General features: G+C 37.1%; 1 protein-coding gene across 50 annotated transcripts in view; it reads right to left on the bottom strand.

The window, feature by feature from the left end:
• Nucleotides 1-25,269, bottom strand: part of ARB2A (ARB2 cotranscriptional regulator A) — a 480,313-nt gene that overhangs the window by 241,797 nt on the left and 213,247 nt on the right. For 41 of the 50 annotated variants that reach the window (XM_045394839.3, XM_073993876.1, XM_005557381.5 and 38 more), the window contains one exon: nucleotides 23,812-24,030. The exons of the other annotated variants lie outside the window; for them this stretch is intronic. In XM_045394839.3, coding sequence (XP_045250774.1) covers nucleotides 23,812-24,030 — 219 coding nt within the window. The remainder of the gene's footprint in view (nucleotides 1-23,811; nucleotides 24,031-25,269) is intronic. 50 annotated transcript variants of the gene reach the window in all.

Consider the following 25,269-nt stretch of genomic DNA (forward strand, 5'->3'; position numbering starts at 1 on the left):
GGCAAAAAGGAGGACTTTGTAGTGCTTATGCTAAAATGAACTGTGATTACCAGTGTGTGTGTGTTCCCATGCACATGCATGTCTTTGTATAGGCACGGGAAGAGAGAGAGTCAAGAAAAGTTTTAACAAAGGAGGGGACATTAAGGTTAGGTATTAGATATAAGATAAGAACTTTCTGGATAATGTTTTAGAATTTGAATAGAATCTTGAAAAATCTCCGATAATACTGATGCTTCTTTATAATGTTCAACTTTTAAGTGTTTAATTATTATGAAAGAAATATTTCCTTCCAAATGTCTAAAAATAACCATTATAAATTAAATGGGTGATCTTTCTGTGCTAATTTTGAGAATTATATTAACATATTAATTTAGAGTAACTGCTTGTTTTTGTTTGTTTTCCTAGAAGTAAGGGCCTGGAGAGATGAATCCAGAATATCCACTTTCAATCATCTACCTTTGACCAGTGAGAGAAGAGATGCCCCTTGCCACATGGGCTCTAGCTCTGGGCAAGCAGCATCTTGAGCTGGTACTGACAGACCATCCACGTTATATAGGGCAAGCAGAATCTGGGTATGAAGCCAAAAGAAACCCAGCAAGGACAAAAACTCCTCAGAAATAGGATCGAAATAGAGCCTGGCACAGCTGATTGGATTTGATGGGGTCATTTCAGTTACCTTTTTTTTTTTAAAGATGGAGTCTCATTCTGTCGCTCAGGCTTGCTGTGAGATAATTTACTGCAGCCTCAAATTGCTGGGCCATCTTTCCACCTCAGCCTCCTGAGTAGCTGGGGCTACTGGCACATTACCATGCCCAACTAATTATATATATATATATTTAGAGGGGAGGGTGTTGCCATTTTGCCCAGGCTGTTCTTGAGCTCCTGGCTTGAAGTGATCCTCCTGCCTCAGTCTTCTGAGTAGGCGGGATTACACGTGTGAGCCATAGCACCTGGCTGAGTGGCTTTTTTTTTTTATAGCATTATTCTGGCCTCCTAAGTGTCTCGTGAACTACAGTGGAGAGAAGATTCACATTAAGGCTTCCCTGGCATGTTTTATTACTAATCTTTCAAAAATGTTGAAATATCTTAGGTTAACAAGCAGCTATTGGTTGCATAATTTTAGCTCTACGGTTGCTATTGCTATTCAAACTATTGACATAATTTAATACCACTTAAGATTATCCATTGAAAGAAATATGACACATTTCTTCATATTTAAATACTTTTTAAATATTTTCTTTAAAATTTAAAAATTTTTTGTTTTAGTTTTTTAGAGTCTTAAAAAGTATTTGTTTTCTCTAGTCACTAGATTCCAATGTATTGGTTTGCCCATAAGAATTTCAGCTTGCCATACTTGTCAAAACAAAAAATGTATTGATCACTCTGTCATTTAACTAATATTTGGTGTACCCGCTATGTGCCAGACACTGTAAGAGGCTACCTGACAAATGTCAATAGCATCACAAGCAATTAAGAAAATGTAAAAAAACTAAACAGAAATAATGGTTTTTAATGAAAACTGCTAATCATTAACTTCATATTATATTTCCTAAAGGATAAAATGTAGGTGAAAATGTTTAATGAACTGTTAACCTTTATTAAACGGTTAGGTGCAATTGTTAATGAATTACATTATTTCTCCTAAACAATGAGTGTTGTAAAATGAATATACCACAATGAATGTATCATTTGGTGGAAGAGGTGAAAGCAAAAGAAGAAAATAATTAGTTAAGGGACATTAAATGGTTGTGACAGGTTTTAAATGCTCCTTGTATATTTGATTAGCTTCATCTGAACTAAAAGTAAGGGCAAAACTATTTTAAGCATCATCGATAAATACCACCACATTACTGGAAATTGAAGTATTTCAGTTTTCAGAATGTGTCAAAAACATCCAACAAACTAATTCCTTTTAAGTGTCAAATTTTGAAATGGTTTATAATATTCAACGAAAAATCATGTTACATAACATTATATAAAAAATTTTTATAGAAACAATTTGCACAAAAATTGAGGTTCTCATTGCAGTAAGTTGTATTTAATATAGAAAATGTACAGTTAGTCTCAAATTTTAAGATTCAATGTGCTTTATAACAATCTCTAAGTATTGAACTTTTATTACTAATGATATATCAATAGTTGTGAAAGGACCGTTTGATTTCCCATTGAAAAATAAAATTTTCCTTTCTAAAATCCTATAATTTATGAATTATGTCAAAGTACATACCGCAATCTGCCTAATATTAGAGTTGCTTATGAATACTGTAGCCTCCCTGTTATACTGTGAGCTCCTGGTAAGGAAGGATTCTGGCTTTTCTATCCTTATTTCTTACAGAGGGCCAGCACGATATTTTATAAATAGTGCTCAACTATTGAAATGAAATGTGAAGAGATCCGTTCCAACATGTGCTACTACGTGTCTTCAGTTTCAAGATACATTTGATATCCTGATGTATTATCCTGGCTAATTTCATGTGAGTAGAAATTATATGTTTTATTCTTCTCCTTTTATCTTTAATATCTAGCACTTATGACATGGTACATAATTGATGAAGGTATACTAAGACTATGTAACCTATAACTGGCATTGTACTTTTTTCACACTAATAGTTATTTCAGATATCTTTAAAGTACTAAAAGAAGTTTTAAAAGCAAAAAGCAAATGGAAACAACTAGGACACTTGGGGCTAACATCTTTATTTAATCAGGTCATTTACTTCCTAGCTTTATCATCTATATTTATCATCTAAAGATCTATCTCTTCTCAATAATATGACATCTACTGTTGGAAGAAATCAAACCTGTTCTCAATCTGCTTTGGTAAATAAAGGAACAAAACTGACAATAATGATGCATAAATAAGTAAATCAACATTTATGGAGGGGTCACTACTTGCCGAATAGTAGGCAGGTGATACTTATACAATTTGTGAGGTCAAATATGAGGTAAAATGTAGGAAAAAGAATGAATGTTCACCTTATCACTACAAGGGCTGCCACATAAGGGCACTCAGCGTATACACAGCACAACTCCAGGGGTTGCTAGTAAGAATCACGTCCCCTTAAGAGTTATGCAACTAACAGTATAATTATGAGAAAAAACGTTGCTGAATAATCTATAGTATGCTATTAATTCTTAAGACGCATCCCAAATTCAGAGATGTTAAAATGTGATAAAAGGTTTTAGGACCAATGAAAAAAGAGGATAATACAAACAATCTTCAATTGACTGAGATATATATGCATAAATAATAGATCTTTCTTTGATGGCATCATTTTATCAGCAGTCTGTACAAGAATTTCTGAGGGAATTTTTTCACTCTCCTCTGTGAAGTCAAAATAAAGAACATTAGAAGTGAATGAAGTACCGTTAATGTTACAATTCAGATATAATGCACCAAGATTTTCAAATTTATATTCTTTCCCTTGGTTCTTAAAATTGATCATGTAAGGAATAATCACATATAAAAGTGTTTTCAACTAACTTTTAGGTTCAAGCCTAAATTACTTAATGGGCACTTATACCTTTCCCTGCCTAATAAACACACACACACACACACACACACACACACCCACCCACACCCACACCCACATATACGCAGCTGCTGAGAAAAAGGCCAGATGAGAGGCCACTTCAGAATATGAATGGAGTGAAAAAAACAGGGGGATGAACTGTGTGGGTCCAGTTATGAGAATTTTTTTGCAACAGAACCCAGACCCATGTTCCACAGGGCCAACTGTAAGACTTCCGTATGCATGGACTATGGTATATACAGGGGTTTTGGAATCAGTTCCCTTCGTAAAGCAAGGGATGACTGTGTGTAATTTCTCTTAATCTCAGTTTCCTTATATACATCTACAAATGAAATGGATGGGATTAAAAGTCTAAAAAATATCTACTAAGTTTTAGATATTATCTTTTGGCAACCTATTCTGGTAGGATCCTTCTATTAAAAATGTTCTTTCTTCCTAAACATATTCTTTACATAAAACAGTAAACAAACATGGCCTGAATGAATTGTACATACTCTCTTTAATATGAAAAAAAAAATGCCTCATTGCTAAAAATTTAGAATAGCAACATTACAAACACATGAGTTTCTCTTCTGAATAATGGCTAAACAGATTTTACTTTTAATAGATTTACTTAATTTATCAGCGTAAAATCTTAGTTCTAAAATTAAATTTGTATATAATGGTTCAAAGTGTGTATTTTAAAAAATTATTCATCTATTACATACCTCTGAAAGGTACTGATATTATTATTGCTATGACAGAACCATTACACTTTGGTTCAGATTCTAAAGGAAAAATAGTGACTGTTTATAAATGTCAAATTATTTTAGAATTATTAAATATGATAGCATCCAAACTGATAGTTCTGTAATATTTCTTCGTATCACCTCATGGGAGAGAAGGGATTTTCCGAAATTTCACAGAGAAATAGCAATTACCAGACATTTAGGAAGTTATGTTTTATCTTATCTATCTATCTATCTATCTATCTATCTATCTATCTATCTATCTATCTGTCTGTCTGTCTGTCTGTCTGTCTATGGAGTCTCACTCTGTCGCCAGGCCGGAGTGCAGTGATGCAATCTCGGCTCACTACAACCTCCACCTCCCAGGTTCAAGCGATTCTCCTGCCTCAGCCTCCCAATAGCTGAGACTACAGGCACATGCCACCATGCCCAGCTAATTTTTATATTTTGAGTAGAGATGGGGTTTCACCATGTTGGCTGGGATGGACTTGATCTCTTGACTTCATGATCTGCCTGCTTTGGCCTCTCAAAGTGCTTTTAGAAAAACAAATTCAGGTATAAGAATTATATTTAGGAGAACAAGAATTAAGGAAAGTCTTGGTTGATGACCATTTTGATTGATATTCAAGGCTAATTTTATCTTTATTTTCATATGTTCCCTAAATGTCACTAATTATAATATATAATCTATTACTTTTCAAGGAAAAAAAAACTATTTTCTTCTCATATTAAATTAATGAAAATATTACTGAGAATAAAATTAACATTATATAAGGTAGAACTGATCATGTTTTAAGCTGAAATGTCATGCTCCAAACAAATAAATCTAAGCATACAATTTCACATTTGCAAATACACATATATAATTCAAATACAACGGAGACGCTGGGCATGGTGGCTCACATCTGTAATCTCAGCACTTTGGGACGCCAAGACAGGAGGATTGCTTGAGCCCAGGAGTTTGAGACCAGCCTGGGGAACAGAGTGAGACCTCGTCTATACAAAAAATAAAAAAATAATTAGCCAGGTATCGTGGCACACGCCTGTGGTCCCAGCTACTTGGGAGGCTGAGGTGGGAGCAACACTTGAGCCCAGAGGTCAAGACTGCAGTGAATTGCGATCATGCCACTGCATTCCAGCCTGGGTGACAGTATGGGACACTATCTCAACAACAACAAGAAATGAGATGAATCTATTAGGGAAATACTCAAGTCACTCAGTAAACGTTACATTACCATGCTATGTCATACATGAAGGATGCACACAGAAATGTTTACATCCATTGATAAAACCACAGTGAGCATGCGTGAGTAGTAGAACTGGCTAAACAGCAAGGGGTGGAAGAGAGAAGAGCAATATGTTGATTGGCTGAGAACCAGGCAAAGTTACCTACAGACAAGCTGAAATCAGGGTGAGGATAAAAAAGATTCCCTACAGTAAACAAAGCACTTTTGGGTCACCTATATAAAACTGATTTAGGCTTTCCTTCATCCCCACCTACAAGGCTTACAAAACCCAGATGGACAGTTTGGGACTTATGCAAAAATAATGTGCAAGGGCGTCTCACTCCTGAGGAGAAAAAAAAGGTGGGTCCCAGATTCTAGAACCAATATATCTGCTCAATGCAACCCCCAAACAATAGTCTTAGAATAAACCATTGTATTGAAGTAACTACTACTTGTCTTTTATCATAGTGACTGTCTTACCAACCAAGGAAACTCCATTTATTTAATCACATATCGACTGCCTTACCAACCAAGCAAACTCTATTTATCTAGTCACACTTGTATACATATTTTATATTATAATATATACATGGAGAACCACTTAAGAGAAAATACTCACTAACGCAACATAGTGTAGTGGGAAAAACACAGGCTTTGTAGTCAGACTTGGGCTCAAACCTTGGTTTGGTTATTCTTATTAGGTGTATAACTACGAGTAAGTCTGTTTATGTCTCTAGGCCTCATTTTACATACCTGTAACATCAGGGTAATACATGAGACTAGTGTGAAGATTACACAAACAATTACTACTTCTAACCTAACAAGGGCCCCAGCAATGGGGAGTGAGTTGGAGACAGAGGGTCCTAAGTTGCCCTTTCTTCCCAAGAAGTGGGTGAAGGCTGTGGGAGTAGAGAGAGGTGCTAATATGCATAACCAAATTCATATTGAGGCACAGTCCATCTAATTGTATTTTACAGTTACTGTCAAATATTATCTTAGACAAAAAAATCTTACCTTAGACAAAGGCAGCCGAATTTGAAGAACTAGAAAGAGCTTGGCCTCAGAAATAGTCATGGACAGAGGAAACTTGAATTGTAAATCAATTATTATAATAATAATTAAATATAATTACAAGCAATGTTTATTGAGTGCATACTATGTGCTAAAGCAGGTACTAAGTACTTAATTGCATTACTTCTTTTAATTTCTAACAACTATATTTAGCAGATACTATTATTATCCTTACATTTCAGATGACATTTCAGATGATAAAACTGAGGTTTAAACTAAGTGATTTTCCTGAGTGAGTATATAGTTAGCAAAGGCTCAACCTGAACCACATCTATGCCAGACATCAACACCCAACTCTTAACCACTACAGAATCAGTCCAATGCAAAGCAAGGTAAACTTTAAACAGGGAGACAACACCAGTAATGGTTTAGTAAATATGGTAGTAAATTGGACCATAGCTAGGGTCAGGCCTCTGAGCCCAAGCTAAGCCATCATATCCCCTGTGACCTGCATGTATATATCCACATGGCCTGAAGCAACTGAATATCCACAAAAGAAGTGAAAATAGCCTTAACTGATGACATTCCACCACTGTGATTTGTTTCTGCCCCACCCTAACTGATCAATGTACTTTGTCATCTCCCCTACCCTTAAGAAGGTTCTTTGTAATTCTCCCCACCCTTCAGAATGTACTTTTTGAGATCCACCCCCTGCCCACAAAACACTGCTCCTAACTCCACCACCTATCCCCAAACCTGTAAGAACTAATGATAATCTCACCACCCTTTGCTGATTCTGTTTTCGGACTCAGCCCACCTGCACCCAGGTGAAATAAATAGCCTTGTTGCTCACACAAAGCCTGTTTGGTGGTCTCTTCAAATGGACGCATGAGAAATTTGGTGCCAAAGACCTGTGTCAGAGGGACTCCTTCGGGAGACCAGGCCCCTGTCCTCACCCTCACTCCGTGAGGAGATCCACCTATGACGTCGGGTCCTCAGACCAACCAGCTCAAGGAATATCTCACTGATTTCAAATTGGGTAAGTGGTCTATTTACTCTCTTCTCCAGCCTCTCTTGCTACCCTTCAACCTCCTGGTCCATCCAATTCCAGTTCTTTTTCCTCTCTAGTAGAGACAAAGGAGACACATTTTATCCGTGGACCCCAAACTCCAGCGCCGGTCATGGACTCGGGAAGACAGCCTTCCCTTGGTGTTTAATCATTGCGGGGATGCCTGCCTGATTATTCACCCACACTCCATTGGTATCTGATCACTGTGGGGACACCTGCCTTGCTCATTCACCCACATTCCTTTGATGGCAAGTCAATTGCGGGGATGCCTGCTTTGGCTGCTCACCCACATTGCAGCCCAGGGCTGCTCCCCACCCCTCTTCTCCGTGTCTCTAACCTTCTCTTTAAACTTGCCTCCTTCACTATGGGCAACCTTCCACCCTCCATTCCTCCTTCTTCTCCCTCAGCCTATGTTCTCAAGAACTTAAAACCTCTTCAACTCTCACCTGACCTAAAATCTAAGCATCTTATTTTCTTCTGCAACACCATTTGGCCCCAATACAAACTTGACAACAGTTTTAAATCACCAGAAAACGGCACTTTAGATTTCTCCATCCTACAAGATCTAGATAATTTTTGCTGCAAAATGGACAAATGGTCTGAAGTAACTGATGTCCAGGCACTCTTTTAAACATTGGTCCCTCACTAGTGTCTGCCCCCAATGCGACTCGTCCCAAATCTTTCTTCTTTCTCTCTCGTCTGTTTCTTCAGTCTCCACCCCAAGCCCTGAGTGCTTCTTTTCTACGGACTCATCTGACCTCTCCCCTTCTCCCCAGGCTGCTCTTCACCAGGCCGAGCCAGGTCCCAATTCTTCCTCAGCCTCTGCTCCCCCACCCTATAATCTTTCTATCGCCTCCCCTCCTCACACCTGGTCTGGCTAACAGTTTCATTCTGCGGCTAGCCCTCCCCCACCTGCCCAGCAATTTCCTCTTAAAAAGGTGACTGGAGCTAAAAGCATAGACAAGGTAAATGCTCCTTTTTCTTTATTCGACCTCTCCCAAATCAGTTAGTGTTTAGGCTCTTTTCATCAAATATAAAAACCCAGCCCAGTTCATGGCTCGTTTGGCAGCAACCCTGAGACACTTTACAATCCTAGATCCTAAAAGGTCAAAAGGCTGTCTTATTCTCAATATACATTTTATTACTCAAGCCGCTCCCAACATTAAATAAAACTCCAAAAATTAAATTCCGGCCCTCAAACCCCACAACAGGACTTAATTAACCTTGCCTTCAAGGTGTACAATAATAGAGAAGAGTTGAAATTACGTGCCTCCGTTGTGAGAGAAACCCCAGCCACATCTCCAGCACACAAGAACTTCAAAATGCCTAAGCCACAGCAGTCAGGTGTTCCTTCAGGACTTCCTCCACCAGGATCTTGCTTCAAGTGCTGGAAATCTGGCCACTGGGCCAAGGAATGCCCACAGCCCGGGATTCCTTCTAAGCCATGTCTCATCTGTGCAGGACCCCACTGGAAATTGGACTGTCCAACTGGGCCAAGGCTCTGACTGACTCCTTCCCAGATCTTCTCAGCTTAGCAGCTGAAGACTGATGCTGCCTGATTCGCCTCGGAAGCTTCCTGCACCATCACAGATGCTTTGGGTAACTCTTACAGTGGAGAGTAAGTCCGTCCCCTTCTTAATCAATACGGAGGCTACCCACTCCACATTACCTTCTTTTCAAGGACCTGTTTCCCTTGCCTCCATAACTGTCGTGGGTACTGACAGCCAGGCTTCTAAACCTCTTAAAACTTCCCAACTCCGGCGCAAACTTGGACAACATTCTTTTATGCACTCCTTTTTAGTTATCCCCACCTGCCCAGTTCCCTTATTAGGTCGAGACATTTTAACCAAATTATCTGCTTCCCTGATTATTCCTGGACTATAGTCACATCTCACTGCCACCCTTCTTCCCAACCCAAAGCCTCCTTTGCGTCTTCCTCTCGTATCCCCCCACCTTAACCCACAAGTATGGGACACCTCCACTCCCTCCCTGGCAACCGATCACATGCCCATTACTATCCCATTAGAACCTAATCACCCTTACCCAGCTCAAAGCCAATATCCCATCCCACAGCACACTTTAAAAGGATTAGAATCTGTTATCACTCGCTTGTTATAGCATGGCCTTTTAAAGCCTATACACTCTCCTTACAATTCCCCCGTTTTACCTGTCCAAAAAACAGACAAGTCTTACTGGTTAGTTCAGGATCTGCGCCTTATCAACCAAATTGTCTTGCCTATCCACCCTGTGGTGCCAAACCCATATACTCTCCTATCTTCAATACCTCCCTCCACAACCCATTCCGTTCTAGATAAACCTAGCTGACCCCATAAATCCTAAATCTTTTCCCTACTCCCCTTTCCATTCCTTAAAAAACAGCCCTAAAAGCTGCTCCCACACTAGCTCTCCCTAACTTATCCCAACCCTTTTCATTACACACAGCCGAAGTACAAGGCTGTGCAGTCAGAATTCTTACACAAGAGCCAGGACCACACCCTGTAGCCTTTCTGTCCAAACAACTTGACCTTACTCTTTTAGCCTAGCCCTCATGTCTGCGTCTGGCAGCTGCTATTGCTTTAATACTTTTAGAGGCCCTCAAAATCACAAACTATGCTTAACTCACTCTCTACAGTTCTCATAATTTCCAAAATCTATTTTCTTCCTCACACCTGACACATATACTTTCTCCCCTCCAGCTCCTTCAGCTATACTCACTCTTTGTTGAGTCTCCACAATTACCTTTGCTCCTGGCCCGGACTTCAATCTGGCTTTCCACATTATTCCTGATACTACACCTGACCCCCATGACTGTATCTCTCTGATCCACCTGGCATTCACTCCATTTCCCCATATTTCCTTTTTTCCGGTTCCTCACCCTGATCATACTTGGTTTACTGATGGCAGTTCCACCAGGCCTAATCGCCACTCACAAGCAAAGGCAGGCTATGCTATAGTATCTTCCACATCTATCATTGAGGCTACCACTCTGCCCCCCTCCACTACCTCTCAGCAAGCCCAACTCATTGCCTTAACTTGAGTCCTCATGCTTGCAAAGGGACTATGTGTCAATATTTATACTGACTCTAAATATGCCTTCTATATCCTGTACCACCATGCTGTTATACAGGCTGAAAGAGGTTTCCTCACTATGCAAATGTCCTCCATCATTAATGCCTCTTTAATAAAAACTCTTCTCAAGGCCGCTGTACTTCCAAAGGAAGCTGCAGTCATTCATTGCAAGGGCCATCAAAAGGCGTCAGATCCCACTGCTCAGGGTAACACTTATACTGATAAGGTAGCTAAAAAGCAGCTTGCGTTCCAACTTCTGTCCCTCATGGCCCGTTTTTCTCCTCCTCATCGGTCACCCCCGCTACTTGGACTGAGCCTGCCTCTTAGAACCTCTCATTTCCTTTCCATCTTGAAATCTATCCTCAAGGAAATCACTTCTCAGTGTTCCATCTGCTATTCTACTACTCCTCAGGGAGTGTTCAGGCCCCCTCCCTTCCTGACACACAAATCTTGGGGATTTGTCCCTGCACAGGACTGGCAAATTTACTTTACTCACATGCCCTGAGTCAGGAAACCGAAAAACCTCTTGGTCTGGGTAGATACTTTCAGTGGATGGGTAGACGCCTTTCCCACAGGGTATGAGAAGGCCAACGCGGTCATTTCTCCTCTTCTGTCAGACATAATTCCTCGGTTTGGCCTTCCCACCTCTATACAGTCCGATAACAGCCCGGCCTTTACTAGTCAAATCACCCAAGCAGTTTCTTAGGCTCTTGGTACTCAGTGAAAACTTCATACCCCTTACTATCCTCAATCTTCAGGAAAGGTAGAATGGTCTTTTAAAAACACCTCACCAAGCTCAGCCTCCAACTTAAAAAGGAGGACTCTGTCAAGGATAGAGCCCCAAAACTCGCCAACCAAGCAAATAATTATGTTGTACTCCCTTGGACATTCTGTAATTGGATGTCTTGGGTACTCCCAATTCTTAGTCCTTTAATACCCGTTTTTCTCCTTCTCTTATTTGGACCTTGTGTCTTTCGTTTAGTTTCTCAATGCATACAAAACTGCATCCAGGCCATCACCAATAATTCTATACAACAAATGCTCCTTCTAAACCCTACAATATCATCCCTTACCCCAAAATCTTTCTTCAGTTGAATCTCTGCCACTGTAGGTTCCCACGCCACCCCTAATCCTGCTTGAAGCAGCCCTGAGAAACATCGCCCATTATCTCTCCATACCACCCCCAAAATTTTTCGTTGCTCTAATCCTTCACTATTTTGTTTTGCTTTTCTTATTAATATAAGAAGACAGGAAAGAACCACATCTATGCCAGACATCAACACCCAACTCTTAACCACTACAGAATCAGTCCAATGCAAAGCAAGGTAAACTTTAAACAGGGAGACAACACCAGTAATGGTTTAGTAAATATGGTAGTAAATTAGACCATAGCTAGTGTCAGGCCTCTAAGCCCAAGCTAAGCCATCATATCCCCTGTGACCTGCACGTATACATCCACATGGCCTGAAGCAACTGAAGATCCACAAAAGAAGTGAAAATAGCCTTAACTGATGACATTCCACCACTGAGATTTGTTTCTGCCCCACCCTAACTGATCAATGTACTTTGTCATCTCCCCCACCCTTAAGAAGGTTCTTTGTAATTCTCCCCCACCCTTAAGAAGTTTCTTTGTAATTCTCCCCACACTTGAGAATGTACTTCCTGAGATCCACCCCCTGCCTGCAAAACATTGCTCCTAACTCCACCACCCCTCCCAAAACCTGTGAGAACTAATGATAATCCTACCACCCTTTGCTGATTCTCTTTTCAGACTCAGCCCACCTGCACCCAGGTGAAATAAACAGCCTTGTTGCTCACACAAAGCCTGTTTGGTGGTCTCTTCACATAGACACGTGAGACAGCTAGAACGTAGGCATAGACATCTGAGCTCTTTCAGCAAGAAGCCACCCATTTTAGAGGACAGAAGGGAATGAAAGTTGTAGTTGCTAAAGCCTAAAATGGGTAAGTGATTCTCCAGAGTCTTCTATTGTTGGAAATGGATCAGTAGAAAACAAATTCTAATCCTCAAATTCCACCTGCTGGGTCACTATGGACTGACATTATCTTAGTTTCACCAAAGGGAGGAGGGAGGAAAGAGGGGAAACGGTTGGAGTACTGTGTACACAATGCTCCCTGAGTCCAGATCAAAAGACTTTAAATGAGATAGATCCAAATGTCTCAATGAGGCAGTCCTACGCTATTCTAGTTCTCTATTTCAGTTTACATAGCCACTCATATTGATACACCTAATTTTGCATTACCTAACAGGCCAACTGAAATATGGTTTCTATTTTTATAAATAAATGTTAATAAACTGCTTTCTTTCACTGTTTCTCTGTTCAACTCCAGAAAAGAGGCAAAAACCAGTGTTTTTAGACATTAGACAAACCTCTGGAGATTCCTGAGACCCTTTCAGGGGACCTGCGCGGTCTCAATTATTTCATTATAATATTGAGATATTGTCTATTTCACTGTATTGACATTTGCATTAACCATTAAAAAGCAATGAAGAATAAAACTGCCCGTGACTTAGCACCTATGAAGGCAGTGACACCAAACTATACTAATAGTCATATTCTTTACTGCCACATATGGGGGTGGAAGTAGAGGTTGGAGGGAAGCCAACTACACATAAATGTCAATGAAGAGTAAAATTTACCTCTGTTAAATCTCAATCCATGAGTATATATCTGTTTAATATTATGAGTGACGAAATGAAGGTATACATAAAGCACTTGCATACCAAACTATGCTATGATGATAGTCTGGAGGAAAAGCAGTTGTGCATTTGATAGCGTTTAGAGCTAAAGTAGTTAACTTTCTAATGGAATAGCATTTGTACTTGTAAGACTGATAGACAAATTACGATTATTCAGATTTGGGTAATTTGTAAGGCAATTTCTTGCAAATGAACAAAGTAAGCCTGACAGTCCCATCCAAGAAAAACAACTGATAGTATTTGTGGTCAATGATACAAACTGAACTTTCTTGTTAAAGTTGAAATTTTGGGAAACTTTTATCATCCCTGATAACTTTGAGAGTTTTTAATTCTTTTTTTTTTTTTTTTTTTTTTGAGACGGAGTCTTGCTCTGTCGCCCAGGCTGGAGTGTAGTGGCTGGATCTCAGCTCACTGCAAGCTCCGCCTCCCGGGTTTACGCCATTCTCCTGTCTCAGCCTCCCAAGTAGCTGGGACTGTAGGCACCCGCCACCATGCCCGGCTAGTTTTTTTTTTATTTTTTTAGTAGAGACGGGGTTTCACTGTGTTAGCCAGGATGGTCTCAATCTCTTGACCTCATGATCCACCTGTCTCGGCCTCCCAAAGTGCTGAGATTACAGGCTTGAGCCACCCTGCCCGGCCAATTCTTAAAACTTTTCTGATGATACTGGTAGTAATATTAATGGGTAGGATTTTTTTATACTGTGTAATAAGACGTGCCAACATTTAGATGATTTATGTAACTAAGTGAAACAATCTTTTCCAAATGACCAATGTATGATGTTACAAAATCATATATGGGTAAAAGATCCATTCAAAGTACAAGACAGACCAATGGATTTTTATGAGTATAAAACGTGTTCTAGACTACATACTGCAACTAATCTTTAAGAAGTAACTTCCTTGTGAGTGTGGGTATAGCATCAAAGAATATACAAAACTATCTGAAAAAGGTATAAATAGACCTTTCTTTTACAATTGCATATCTGTTTGAGGCTGAGTTTTCTTCAAAAACGTCAATGAAGACAACATATTATAAGAGAGGAAATACAGAAACAAGTGTAAGAATTCAGCTGTCTTCTATTAAGCCAGACATTAAAGAGATTTTCAAAAATGCCATATTTTTCATTTAAAAAATATAGTTATTTCTTATAAAATGCTATTTGTCATCATGTAATAGATTGATTGTTATTTTAAAAGAAATATGTTAAAATATTCTCATTTTTAATTCCTTTCAATAGTAAACATCAATAGATATAACCCATATAAACAATAACCCCATAGTGACCTTAATAAAGTTAAACATAAGTCAGTGGGAAAAGACCTTACTCTGCCATAATTCTTCCCATGTTTCCTATGGGAAAGGAGGTAGGGAGGGATGAGAAAAGAATATTTTTTTTTCTTTTTTGGGGGAACCGAGTCTCGGTCTGTCGCCCAGGCTGGAGTGTAGTGGCGTGACCTCGACTCACTGCAACCTCTGCCTCCCTGGTTCAAGCAATTTTCTTGCCTCAGCCTCCAGAGTAGCCGGGACTATAGGCATGCACCACCACGCCCGGCTATTTTTGTATTTTTAGTAGAGACAGTGTTTCACCATATTGGCCACTATGTTGGCCATGCTGGTCTTGAACCCCTGACTTCAAGTGACCTGCCTGCCTTAGCCTCCCAAAGTGCTGGGATTACAGGCGTGAGCCACTGTGCCCAGCCCCACTGGTTGTTTTCATACACATTAATTTATATCATTTATTCCTTATAGAAGTCTAACAGATATGATTATCCCTAATTTCTAGATGTAGGAACTGAAACAGTGATTTTTGCCTAAAGTCACAAGCAAAAAAATTAAGATTATAGTATGTATTTGATTCTGAAGTTCTTACTCTTTTTACCATATCATATGTGTGACAGACCCCCCCACCACCACCCCAACTGGTCAATGTCCAACAAAAACTCATAAATTCAGAGCTATGGTCTTTATCATCATTTTTGTTTGAAATCCAAAGGTCTAATTCTTGAACTGATTTCTATTTCTTAATTATTGGCTTGTTTTACCAAATCCAATGAAGGTTGGGTACACTTAACAATGGCTGATAATTGAGCTTACAACACAATGTACTAATTTTCCAGTGTCAGCACACTTCAGTATAATATTCGAGTTCTTGCAATCTCATGCTACTCAACATCAAAGGGTAGATTTATACAAATAGGCAAAGGTCTGTCTTCATCGGTTCATGTAAACAAATAATATTCTTTAATCAAACCTTTATTTTAAAAATCTCCTGTGTGTCAGGCGTGGTGGCGTGTACCTGTAGTCTCAGCTACTTGGAAGGCTGAGGCAGGAGGACTGTTTGAGGCCAGGAGTTCTACACTGCAGTAAGCTATGATGTCATCACTGCCTTCTAGCCTGTGTGACAGAGTAAGATCCTCTCTCAAAAAAAAAAAAAAAAAAAAAAAAAAAAAAAAAAAAAAAAGGAAAGAAAGGAAAGGGCAGGAGAAGGGGAAGGAAAAGGGAAAGGGAAAGGAGAAAAAAATCTACTGTGTTTACTAGGCTTTGCAAATATAAAACATGACAATATAAAGGTTAATTTCTGGTGATTAAAAACAGAATTATGGCCCTTTAAAGGTTTTAAAATTAATCAGGCTTGATCATAGTTTCCCTTTTAAATGAAAACTCTAAAATGAAGAAACAGGTATGCTTTGGTGAACAGTTAATGGTTATATTTTAAGACTGCCTCATTGAATTGTTAGAAAATGCATGTAATAGTGATCTTGTCAGGTGGGAGCCCCTCCTCTCCTGGCCTCATATGGAGGCACTTCAGCTAGAGTTAACACTCTTAGTTTCTCTCCCCATATCCCATTCTTTCTTTCCCTCAGGAAGAATATGACTTATCTGATTAGCACATTTAGGAAAAGAAACTGAACATGCTCAGCTCAGCTCTTCAGGGCATCTTTCAAGTAGGTTGCAGAAAGGATGAATTCTAGTTTACTTTCCACCACATGAAAGGCAAAGGGAATATTTGCAGGATAAGGGGAAAATTCATTTTTGGGGGAATATATCAGGAAGTCCATTAGCTACAGATCTAAATCAAATTTTCCAGTTGAACTATATCAATTATTAATGCTGGTGTTTTGTTTCCTTTTGTCTGATTCCTATGTAATATTGCTCACTGAGTTCCAAACTGCGGAGTGTAGCACTGAGGTATTATTTTGGAACAATGTTGTACTGTAATACAAAAACATATTTGGTCTTTGTCCCTGGTTCCTGGAATAGAGCTCCTAAAATGCTTGAAATTTCATGAGTCATAAAGTGTCTTTTGTTATTCATGACAATCCCCTGAAAAAAAACCCATCACTGAGTTTATGCTAATAAGGTGACTTAGACTGGGGCCTTTAGATAGCCTCAGGATGGGACTGGCCACCAGAAAGACCCAGTGATTAGAGGGTACTTTCAGCCTCGCCCACTGGCATCCAGGAAGGGGAGAGCTTCCAGGTTAGTAAACACACTGATGTGCTGCTGGGAGGGTGGCAGCTGAGAGACGGGATGGAAGCTCAGGGTGCCCTTTCCCACATACCTTGCTGAATGCATTCCTTCCATTTGATTGTCCCTAAGTTGCATCCTTTATAATAAACTGGTAAACGTAAGTATTTTCCTGAGCTCTGGGAGTCACTGTAGAAAGTTATTGAAACTGAGGAGGTGGTAGCGGGATCCCCTAATCTATATTCAGTTGGTCAGAAGTATGAGTGGCTCCTCCAGGACTTGTGACTGGTGTCTGAAATAGGGGCAGTCTTGTGAAACTGAACTCTTTAGGGAGATAATGCCAGAACTGAACTGAACTAGTGGACACTCAACAGAAATTGCAGAATTGGCTGGCATCAGAGAAAACACCCCAGAAAGATACTGGAAGGTACAAGGGCCAGGGACCTTAAGAATTGGATTAGTTCTCAACTGAATCTCAACGTGAGAAATGATGTTATTAGTCCTAAAGCCAGATGTGTGCCAGATGCTATGTTTGCTTTACATATATTATTATTATTTAGAGATGAAGTCTTGCTATATCAGGTTTGAGTTTTGCTAGACTCGAACTCCTAGGCTCAAGAGATGCTCCCACCTCAGTCTCCTGAGTAGCTGGGACTAGAGCCATACACTATGGCACCTGGCTACACATATTTCAATATCATTCTACTTTTCAGACAAAAACTCAAGTGCAGTGGTGTTAACTTGAAGTCACACTATATTAAATGAAAGAGCTGGAATTCAAACACAGGTCTATCGGATTGCTTTTTTTTTTTGAGACAGTCTTGCTCTGTCACCCAGGGTGGAGTGTGGTGGTGTGATCTCAGCTCACTGCAACCTCTGCCTCCTGGGTTCAAGTGACTCTCCTGCCTCAACCTCCCGAGTAGCTGGAATTACAGGCGCCCACCACAATGCCTGGCTAGTTTTTGTATTTTTAGTAGCGATGGGGTTTCACCATGTTGCCCAGGCTGGTCTTGAACTCCTGACCTCAGGCAATCTACCCACCTTGGCCTCCCAAAGTGCTGGGATTACAGGCGTGAGCCACCAAAACCCAGGCTTGGACTGTATTTTTAACCTCATCTCCATACTGTATCTCTATAATGATATGATTCTGAATGTTATTCATACACTAAAACAGGAAATAAAAATAATTATTCTCACAATTTGCCTTAAATGACTATGAGCTTTAAGTTGATATAGAAAAATACAAATGCCTTGGAATGTATTATAGAAAACATTTACAATAATACATTTTTATGCTGATTATTAAGATACTAACTAAGCCTCTTTTTCTTCTTTCCAGCTATATTTTAAAAGACCTGGGGGCAAAAAACAAAAAAGAGACTTAAGATAGAGTTAATTGGGGTACACAAGTTTCTAAGGGAAGAAAAATCCTATATGAACAGCAGCAGCCCCTTGTGGTCTAAGGGGAAAAATAGTGTATCTGTAGTTATGGGGGGTGAAAATATGTTTTTATAAAGAATATATGTACATATTTAGCCATTTGACTCACTTCTCAACCCAACACATTAAAAAACAGATGCTTTAAAGAGTGATCTATTGCCAAGATGCTTGTTAAAATTTTATCAGTTGAAATATTAAAATTCATTATGAATTAATTAACACATTATACAGAAATAAAATGTTTTTGTTTCATCATTTTACAAAGTACTCTAACCAGTGGTGATTAACACTGGGAATTTTGTGTGTCTTGATATGTGTTGCTCAAAAAGAAACTAAATTTATAGGATTACCACTAAATTGATGACATTTTCTGTCTTCACTCTTGAATTCTGTTGGCAGATGTTTTTGAGAACAAAAAATTCCATCTTATTACAAAACATATTAAGCAGGTTTTCCTGCCAGGCAAGTCTGACATGATGTTTATTGCCTAGACCAAATCAATCCCCCTAATAAGCCATAATATATGCTAGCAAGTACACTATTTCATAGTTAAGAAAACTTGCCACATGAAACAGAAAGTTCTTTGATCTCTCATGCTCTGCTCCTAATGTCTCAGAAAAGTGCTACATAATCTACTAGTTAGTCATATCTATTTATACTCAGTAAGTAAAATAAAATTATACTTTGCTAAACTTAAACTTTTAGGCCCAAATGCTACTTTACTTTTGCCTGTGTATAGTAGATATTTGCAAAAATTTGAAAGGAGACTGGCTATTTACAAGATACTAGAAAAAAGAAAATCCAAATACTTGAATATACTGGGAAAATGAAATAGTTCCAGAAATTAAACAATCATTGTTTGTAATACAAATAAATTGAACTTGATTGCTAAAACACTAGACAGAAATGACTTCAGTGGCATTTGCACAGAAGAGATTCAGAACTGTGAACATACCCAAGTCAGAACATCAAAAACATATTTTTGGAAAGAAAGCTTTAGTTTATCAGAGTTGGCTGTTTCTAAACAACTGCAAAAACTCACATGAATGCTGAAAAAAATCAATCAGAAAACTAGGCAACACCAAATATCTTACATATTAAAGAATAAGATTTTTGATGGATGTCAACAAATAATTGATAAATATTTAAGTATCACTATGTGCAATTCCAGGCTCTGCTGATTCCTATTCTGTAAATGTCTCACATTTGGATTTTTTATTTTGTGTCCATGTAATTCTCCTCGGCATCTGTTTTAGCTTTCTTTCACGTGCTGGGTCTAATTCCTCTCCTTTCTTTCCCATCAGCAGAGTCCACAAATAAGTCTCACTTTAGGAAAGAGATGTTCAAGCACTTCCAACCCAGCATTAGACAGACAACTTTTGCCTATACTCTACACATAGTCTCTAAAATTCTATTAACTGACCTTCCTTGATTTACTTGTCCTCTTATGCTCCAGTTTGATACCAGAATAACTTTCATTCCTATGCTGTAGGTTACTTTATCTAGGTATCTCTTAGGCCTAATCTTTTTGCTTTGGTCTCCATCTAAGGGATTAAATTCTAGTATCAGTTCCTGACTCCCTCATAATATGCTCTATACTAATGCAAAAAGCAGCACATACCTGCTTTTAACGATTGACATGTAATGCCAAAATATATAAAGCATGCTCAAAGATCTAAAAGATTATGAGGAGATCTAGTGGACAGGCATGAAAATAATTGCTAATATTAATTAAATTATTAGACAAAAATACAAGAGATATATCAAGATAGTATCTGGTAAATTCCATGTAAATTAGCTAATTATTATAAATTCCATGAGTCTCAGTAAGGAGAGGTCATTGGTTATAGTGAGAGGAAGAGGTAGAATTTCAGCTAGGCACTTACAACGTAGGTTATTAAGTGGACAGAACTTTGGATTCAGGAAATAACAGGAATTGAAGTTACAGATTCCATAAAGCACAAAGTTTGTACAGGGTAGAGTAACCCCAGCAACCTGGCTGTACTCTTAAGAGCAAATGTGTAACACAGAAATTGCAATGGGTCAGGTTGAAACATTTCCATTTTCATCCATAATTTTAGCAGTATAATGACATAGCTAAAAAGGAAAAAATAATATTCTACTTTTATATATTCAGATGAAAATATATAGTTCAAGGTATCAAATAATGACCTTCTATCATTAATTTTTGGATTGTAATCACAGCTACTGGATTGAGTGGGAAGTCAACAATTGTAGTGCTGTTTGACTCTTTGTTTTGGTTTGTTGGAATGTTTCCTCATAGAAAATCAAGTTGCATACTTTAATACTGCAGGCCATATTTCAAAAAGTAGTAGTTGTAGTGTGGGGTTTTAATCCTGGCTCTACCACCTTACTTAAAATTTCTTGTGGAAGATCTGCTCTACAAATATTTATTATGAAGGCTCTGTTCTAGGCTCTAGGATACAGTAGTGAGCAAAACAGACTAAGTACACGCCCTCATGAAGCTTATATTAAGAGCTATGTGACCTTTGAAAAATCACTCAAAGGTGTGTGTGTGTTCATGGTACAAACAGGCTTTCTTAGTTGCAATGGAAAGTGGCAGAGGGGAGGATATGATAGCTCCTGCTCCTGGGGCAGGGTTCCCAGACTGAGTTTCCATCCCTCCAAAAGCTAAAAATTTTTGACCCACAATCTGATCTGTAAATTTGGATCAGTATTAGTATACTATTTGTAGAGAATATATAAATATACATACATATTTATATAAATACTTACATTTATACATATAAATTGTTTGTAAACATTTAATAGAGTCCATTAAATAATACCTGGTCAAAAATCTATCTTTATCATCAAATGTTGTTTACTATATTGTATCATACATTTACTATACATGGCTTCAGTTTCAAATTTCAGATACATATTTTGTTTTCAATCTACAGAACAATGTGGTAAAGAAGAAAGAGGGGAAGAATCTACAGTAATTACAAGTAGATTTATTATCTACCATTTACTAGCTTTGTGATCCTAGACAAACATCTGTGTATTAGTTTCCAACTATAAAATCAGGACGAAATGATGTGATTCATCTACTTATTAGGCTATCACAAAGAATAGAAGATAATTTCAAATTGTAAATTGGTAAGAAGTATATAAATAAAAGTTAATTTAGTTCCATCATATAAGATGCTCTGTGTCTGAAAATTACAAATACTTGGTATTGGGAGATACATAGAGAGAAGAAGAGCACTAATATAAGTCATTTCTAGAGTGGATCAAAATTACTAAGGAATTAATACACCTTACACAAAAAGAATCATTCTTCTCTTTCCCACTACAGGGCCAAACCTTACTATCTAGAAGTATCTTTGAAGAGTGTCAGCATATCTCTGCTATTTTGCAAAATTCCAGAATATTTTAAGAGAAATGATGTTTACTACGAAAAAACATTTCATAACTAAGACCATCGATACAAAGTTGTATTATGTGTTTGGGCCTATTTTTGTCTTTTGGTGCTTCTGGTGGGAACCTGAATTGATGAATGAAATGCGACAAAGAGGCAAAAAGACTTAGAAAAGAGGGAAAAATGACGGGAGTTTAAAAAAGAGAAAATAATTAAAAAGAAAACAAAAGGAAAGAAAGCAGGTCTCAACAATGAAGCAACATAAAAAGAATGTTGTTTCCTTGGTATAAGAAAAAATAGATGCGAGGATAAACCAAGCAGATGTGAAAAACAGAATAAAGAAAATGCATGCATACAAGAGAACAAAAGAAAAAAAGCAAAGCAATGGTCACAAGACAAAGAGAAAATAGGAAGAAAAAAACTTACGGGACAGATGTCTGATATCTGAGATATATGCTTAATCTGTACATGTCATAGGCAAAAAATTGTTTAAGAAGAAATAAACTTAATATACAATACCATTTTGTTTGCATTTGACATAAACAAGTAGGTACACATTATAATTTCAAAAGCCTTATATAATTCATTTCTGAAACCTGGATATCAGAGGTAATCTTTTAAAAGTTTTAACCTGTCATAAGATGGTGGTTCACAGACTGGATCATATAGAAGAAAGCGTAGTACAACTGATAGAGAAGACGGTAACATCATGACCCCAATGTAATCATATAAAAGAAAGGGGTGATATAACCGCATTGGAACAAACAAGCTACGTATTGCTTCCAAATATAATAAGTGTTCTTGCTTTTCAAATAATATATTAAATAGTGAGATGCTTTCTAAAAATTTAAATATTATAATCTGCTTGATTCATTATATGAACTGCTTTGAGAATTCTTTGTCAGGATACATTTTTGGGGTCTTGAGAATATATATGCTGTTTTCACCACTGCTTAACTGTCATAGCTTACTCAACAGACTGACCTACAAATAAAATGTTTTGAATGTTTAAAGTACAATTCCAAAAAGTAGAGTGATTATGCCATGAACTAGAATAAGATAGAAAATAAAAACTTAGAAAGCAATATATTTCCCCTAAAAGGTGGTAGGAAACATTTTATTAATGATCTTCTTAAAGTAAATGTAAAAATAGCTCAAGTTGAATAATTTGAAATGTTAATACTATCCTATGGTATAATTTATAAAATGTTATTTTCTCTATGTTTAAATGTTCTGAATTGCTCACTTTTGAGGACTATTTCAATATACTATTTTTCTTAACCAGCAGCATTTTCGATATGCTTTACTATTAAACTTCTAGCATCCATAATAATGGCTTTGAAAATTGACAAATATCTCATATATATAATTTACAGTATGTATGTCAAGCTTCTGAATATGTCCAAGTGTAAATAAAATTGTTTGTGCCCCCTACAGAATTAGAAATCCTTGGGTAGCACTGCTGTAATGATCCTATACTGATAGTACTACAAAGTGCAGAAGTTCACTGGGTGGGACAAGAGAAACAGAGTTCCCTCATTACACTATCCCTACATTATTTTAGCTCAAGTATTTATTAAGATATTAATTACTCTTTCTCCCTCTATTTGCTTTTAGACATTAGGCTGAGACACTGTAGATAGTTGCTCATCGTAAAACAATGCATTATCTAGTAAACCTTACCCCCCAAGATGAATGTTTTGTATGGAGCATTATTAATTCAGCAGGTTATATGCCTTAGAATTGTTAGGCTACATATACTCTCTCTTATGGACAACATAATGGCATATTATGCTGTTTTAAAGATATGCTATGTTTCCTTAAAGAAACAGCATGTTTGGAAATTGAACTGGCAAGTTTTCTGCCTTCTGCATCCATCACAATAAAATTATCTTAGAAAATTTTTCTTGGGGTAGTGTATGACACAAAAGGAAGTAGAATTTGCATTTGTGACTTCTATAAAATGTCACACTGAAATAAGAATGAAGTATTTTATACCTCTGAATTAAAAAACCCATTTAATCCAAGTAGACAGCCATGGGAAATAAATGATGAAAAATAAAAAAATTAATACTTTCTTTAAGAAAAACAAAACAATCTATATAAAATAAAATGTACACAAGGTAAAGAAAATAGTAAAGGAAAGTAGTGGTCTCACTCACTCTGATATACAATTGCATCATTTCTTTTTCTCTTTGGGGGTTACGATACTTCTCATAGAAATCACGTCGCTTCTTTGTTTCTTTAGAAACTTTATCTTTTCTTTCCCGTTTTTCTGCTGGTTCATCTGAACTATCAGATGATGACTGTACATGTATCTTCGGCTTTTCTACTTCAATATAGTTTTCATTGGGATTTAGTACTATAACTCCATATCCTTCCTGTTTTGAAATGAAAGAAGGTAGCATAATTTAAATCTTATAATCCATTTCAATTTTCAAAAAAGTTCTTAATTGCTTCAGACTAAGCAATTTTTATATAGTTGCATATTCATTAAAATACTCCTTTAGGCAGGATTATGATTTTATTTTTTTCAAAAGAAAGTCATTTAAAATTGTTTGCTTTTATTGTGTATACAAATAAGCATTTATTATTTAAAAGAACAAAAAACATAATTGCAACATAAAGATTATAAAGCTTAAATTAAAAAACTAATTCAGATCTCTCAGAACCCAAAAAATGATTGAAATAAATTAGCAAATAACAAGTATACTTTCAAATTATATTAATATTTATACTATCTGTTTCGAGAAAACAACCTCTGAAATTGAAGTTCACAATTCAAACTGCATTTTTTTGTCTATTTTTCTTTACAATGGCCCTTTAATGAGCATTTTTTATTTGTCTGAGCAGTTAAAAAGGAATAAATCTGATTTAACATTCCAAAACCACCCATATCTACATTATTATAAACACATAACATCTACCTGTGTACCTTGAATTTTATTCACTTCTTTTCTTACAGGAGGCCAGAAAAATCATAAAGCAAAATAAGCCACTGTCTTACTATAATGTATGGAAACAAGTCTTTAATCTTAAAATTTCTTTCATTTTTCAATCTACCATAAAAATTCTCTTTATTAAAAACTACAACCAGGAAATAAGCAAAGTTCCAAAGTTAAAAAATACAGCTTGTTGAGCTATTAAGGCTTTTTTTTTTTTTTTTTAAATTTGTAAAACATATATTTTCCTGTCTTATTTCTTTCTAGCCTGGCAAACATTTCTGTGGTTATAATTAAGAAAACATTTGATATTTATATTATGTTTAATAGACTAAGCTAACCATGAGAAAATATAGAGAGGGATAAACAATAACCACTGACAAGCATGGGTAACACAAATTTTTGAAGCTATTATATATCTTGTCTTTTCTATTCAATTACGTGTTGTGAGGTCCCAATTATGTCCTTGTAAAATACTATAAGGTCATATTTAAAAGATGTACGATATTATAATAAAAACATAAGAGCTACAGAAAATAGCTCATAAAATCTATTTATTAGAAAATATATTTAATAGAAAATAAAACTTATAAAATATCCTTACTTATATATAGTTTTTCAAGACAGTAACTGTAGAATCTTCAACTTGAAGTTTAAATTTTAAATTCTTTTTCTGCC

The sequence above is a fragment of the Macaca fascicularis genome, chromosome 6 (genome assembly GCF_037993035.2).
Source record: "Macaca fascicularis isolate 582-1 chromosome 6, T2T-MFA8v1.1".
Classification (NCBI taxonomy): domain Eukaryota; kingdom Metazoa; phylum Chordata; class Mammalia; order Primates; family Cercopithecidae; genus Macaca; species Macaca fascicularis.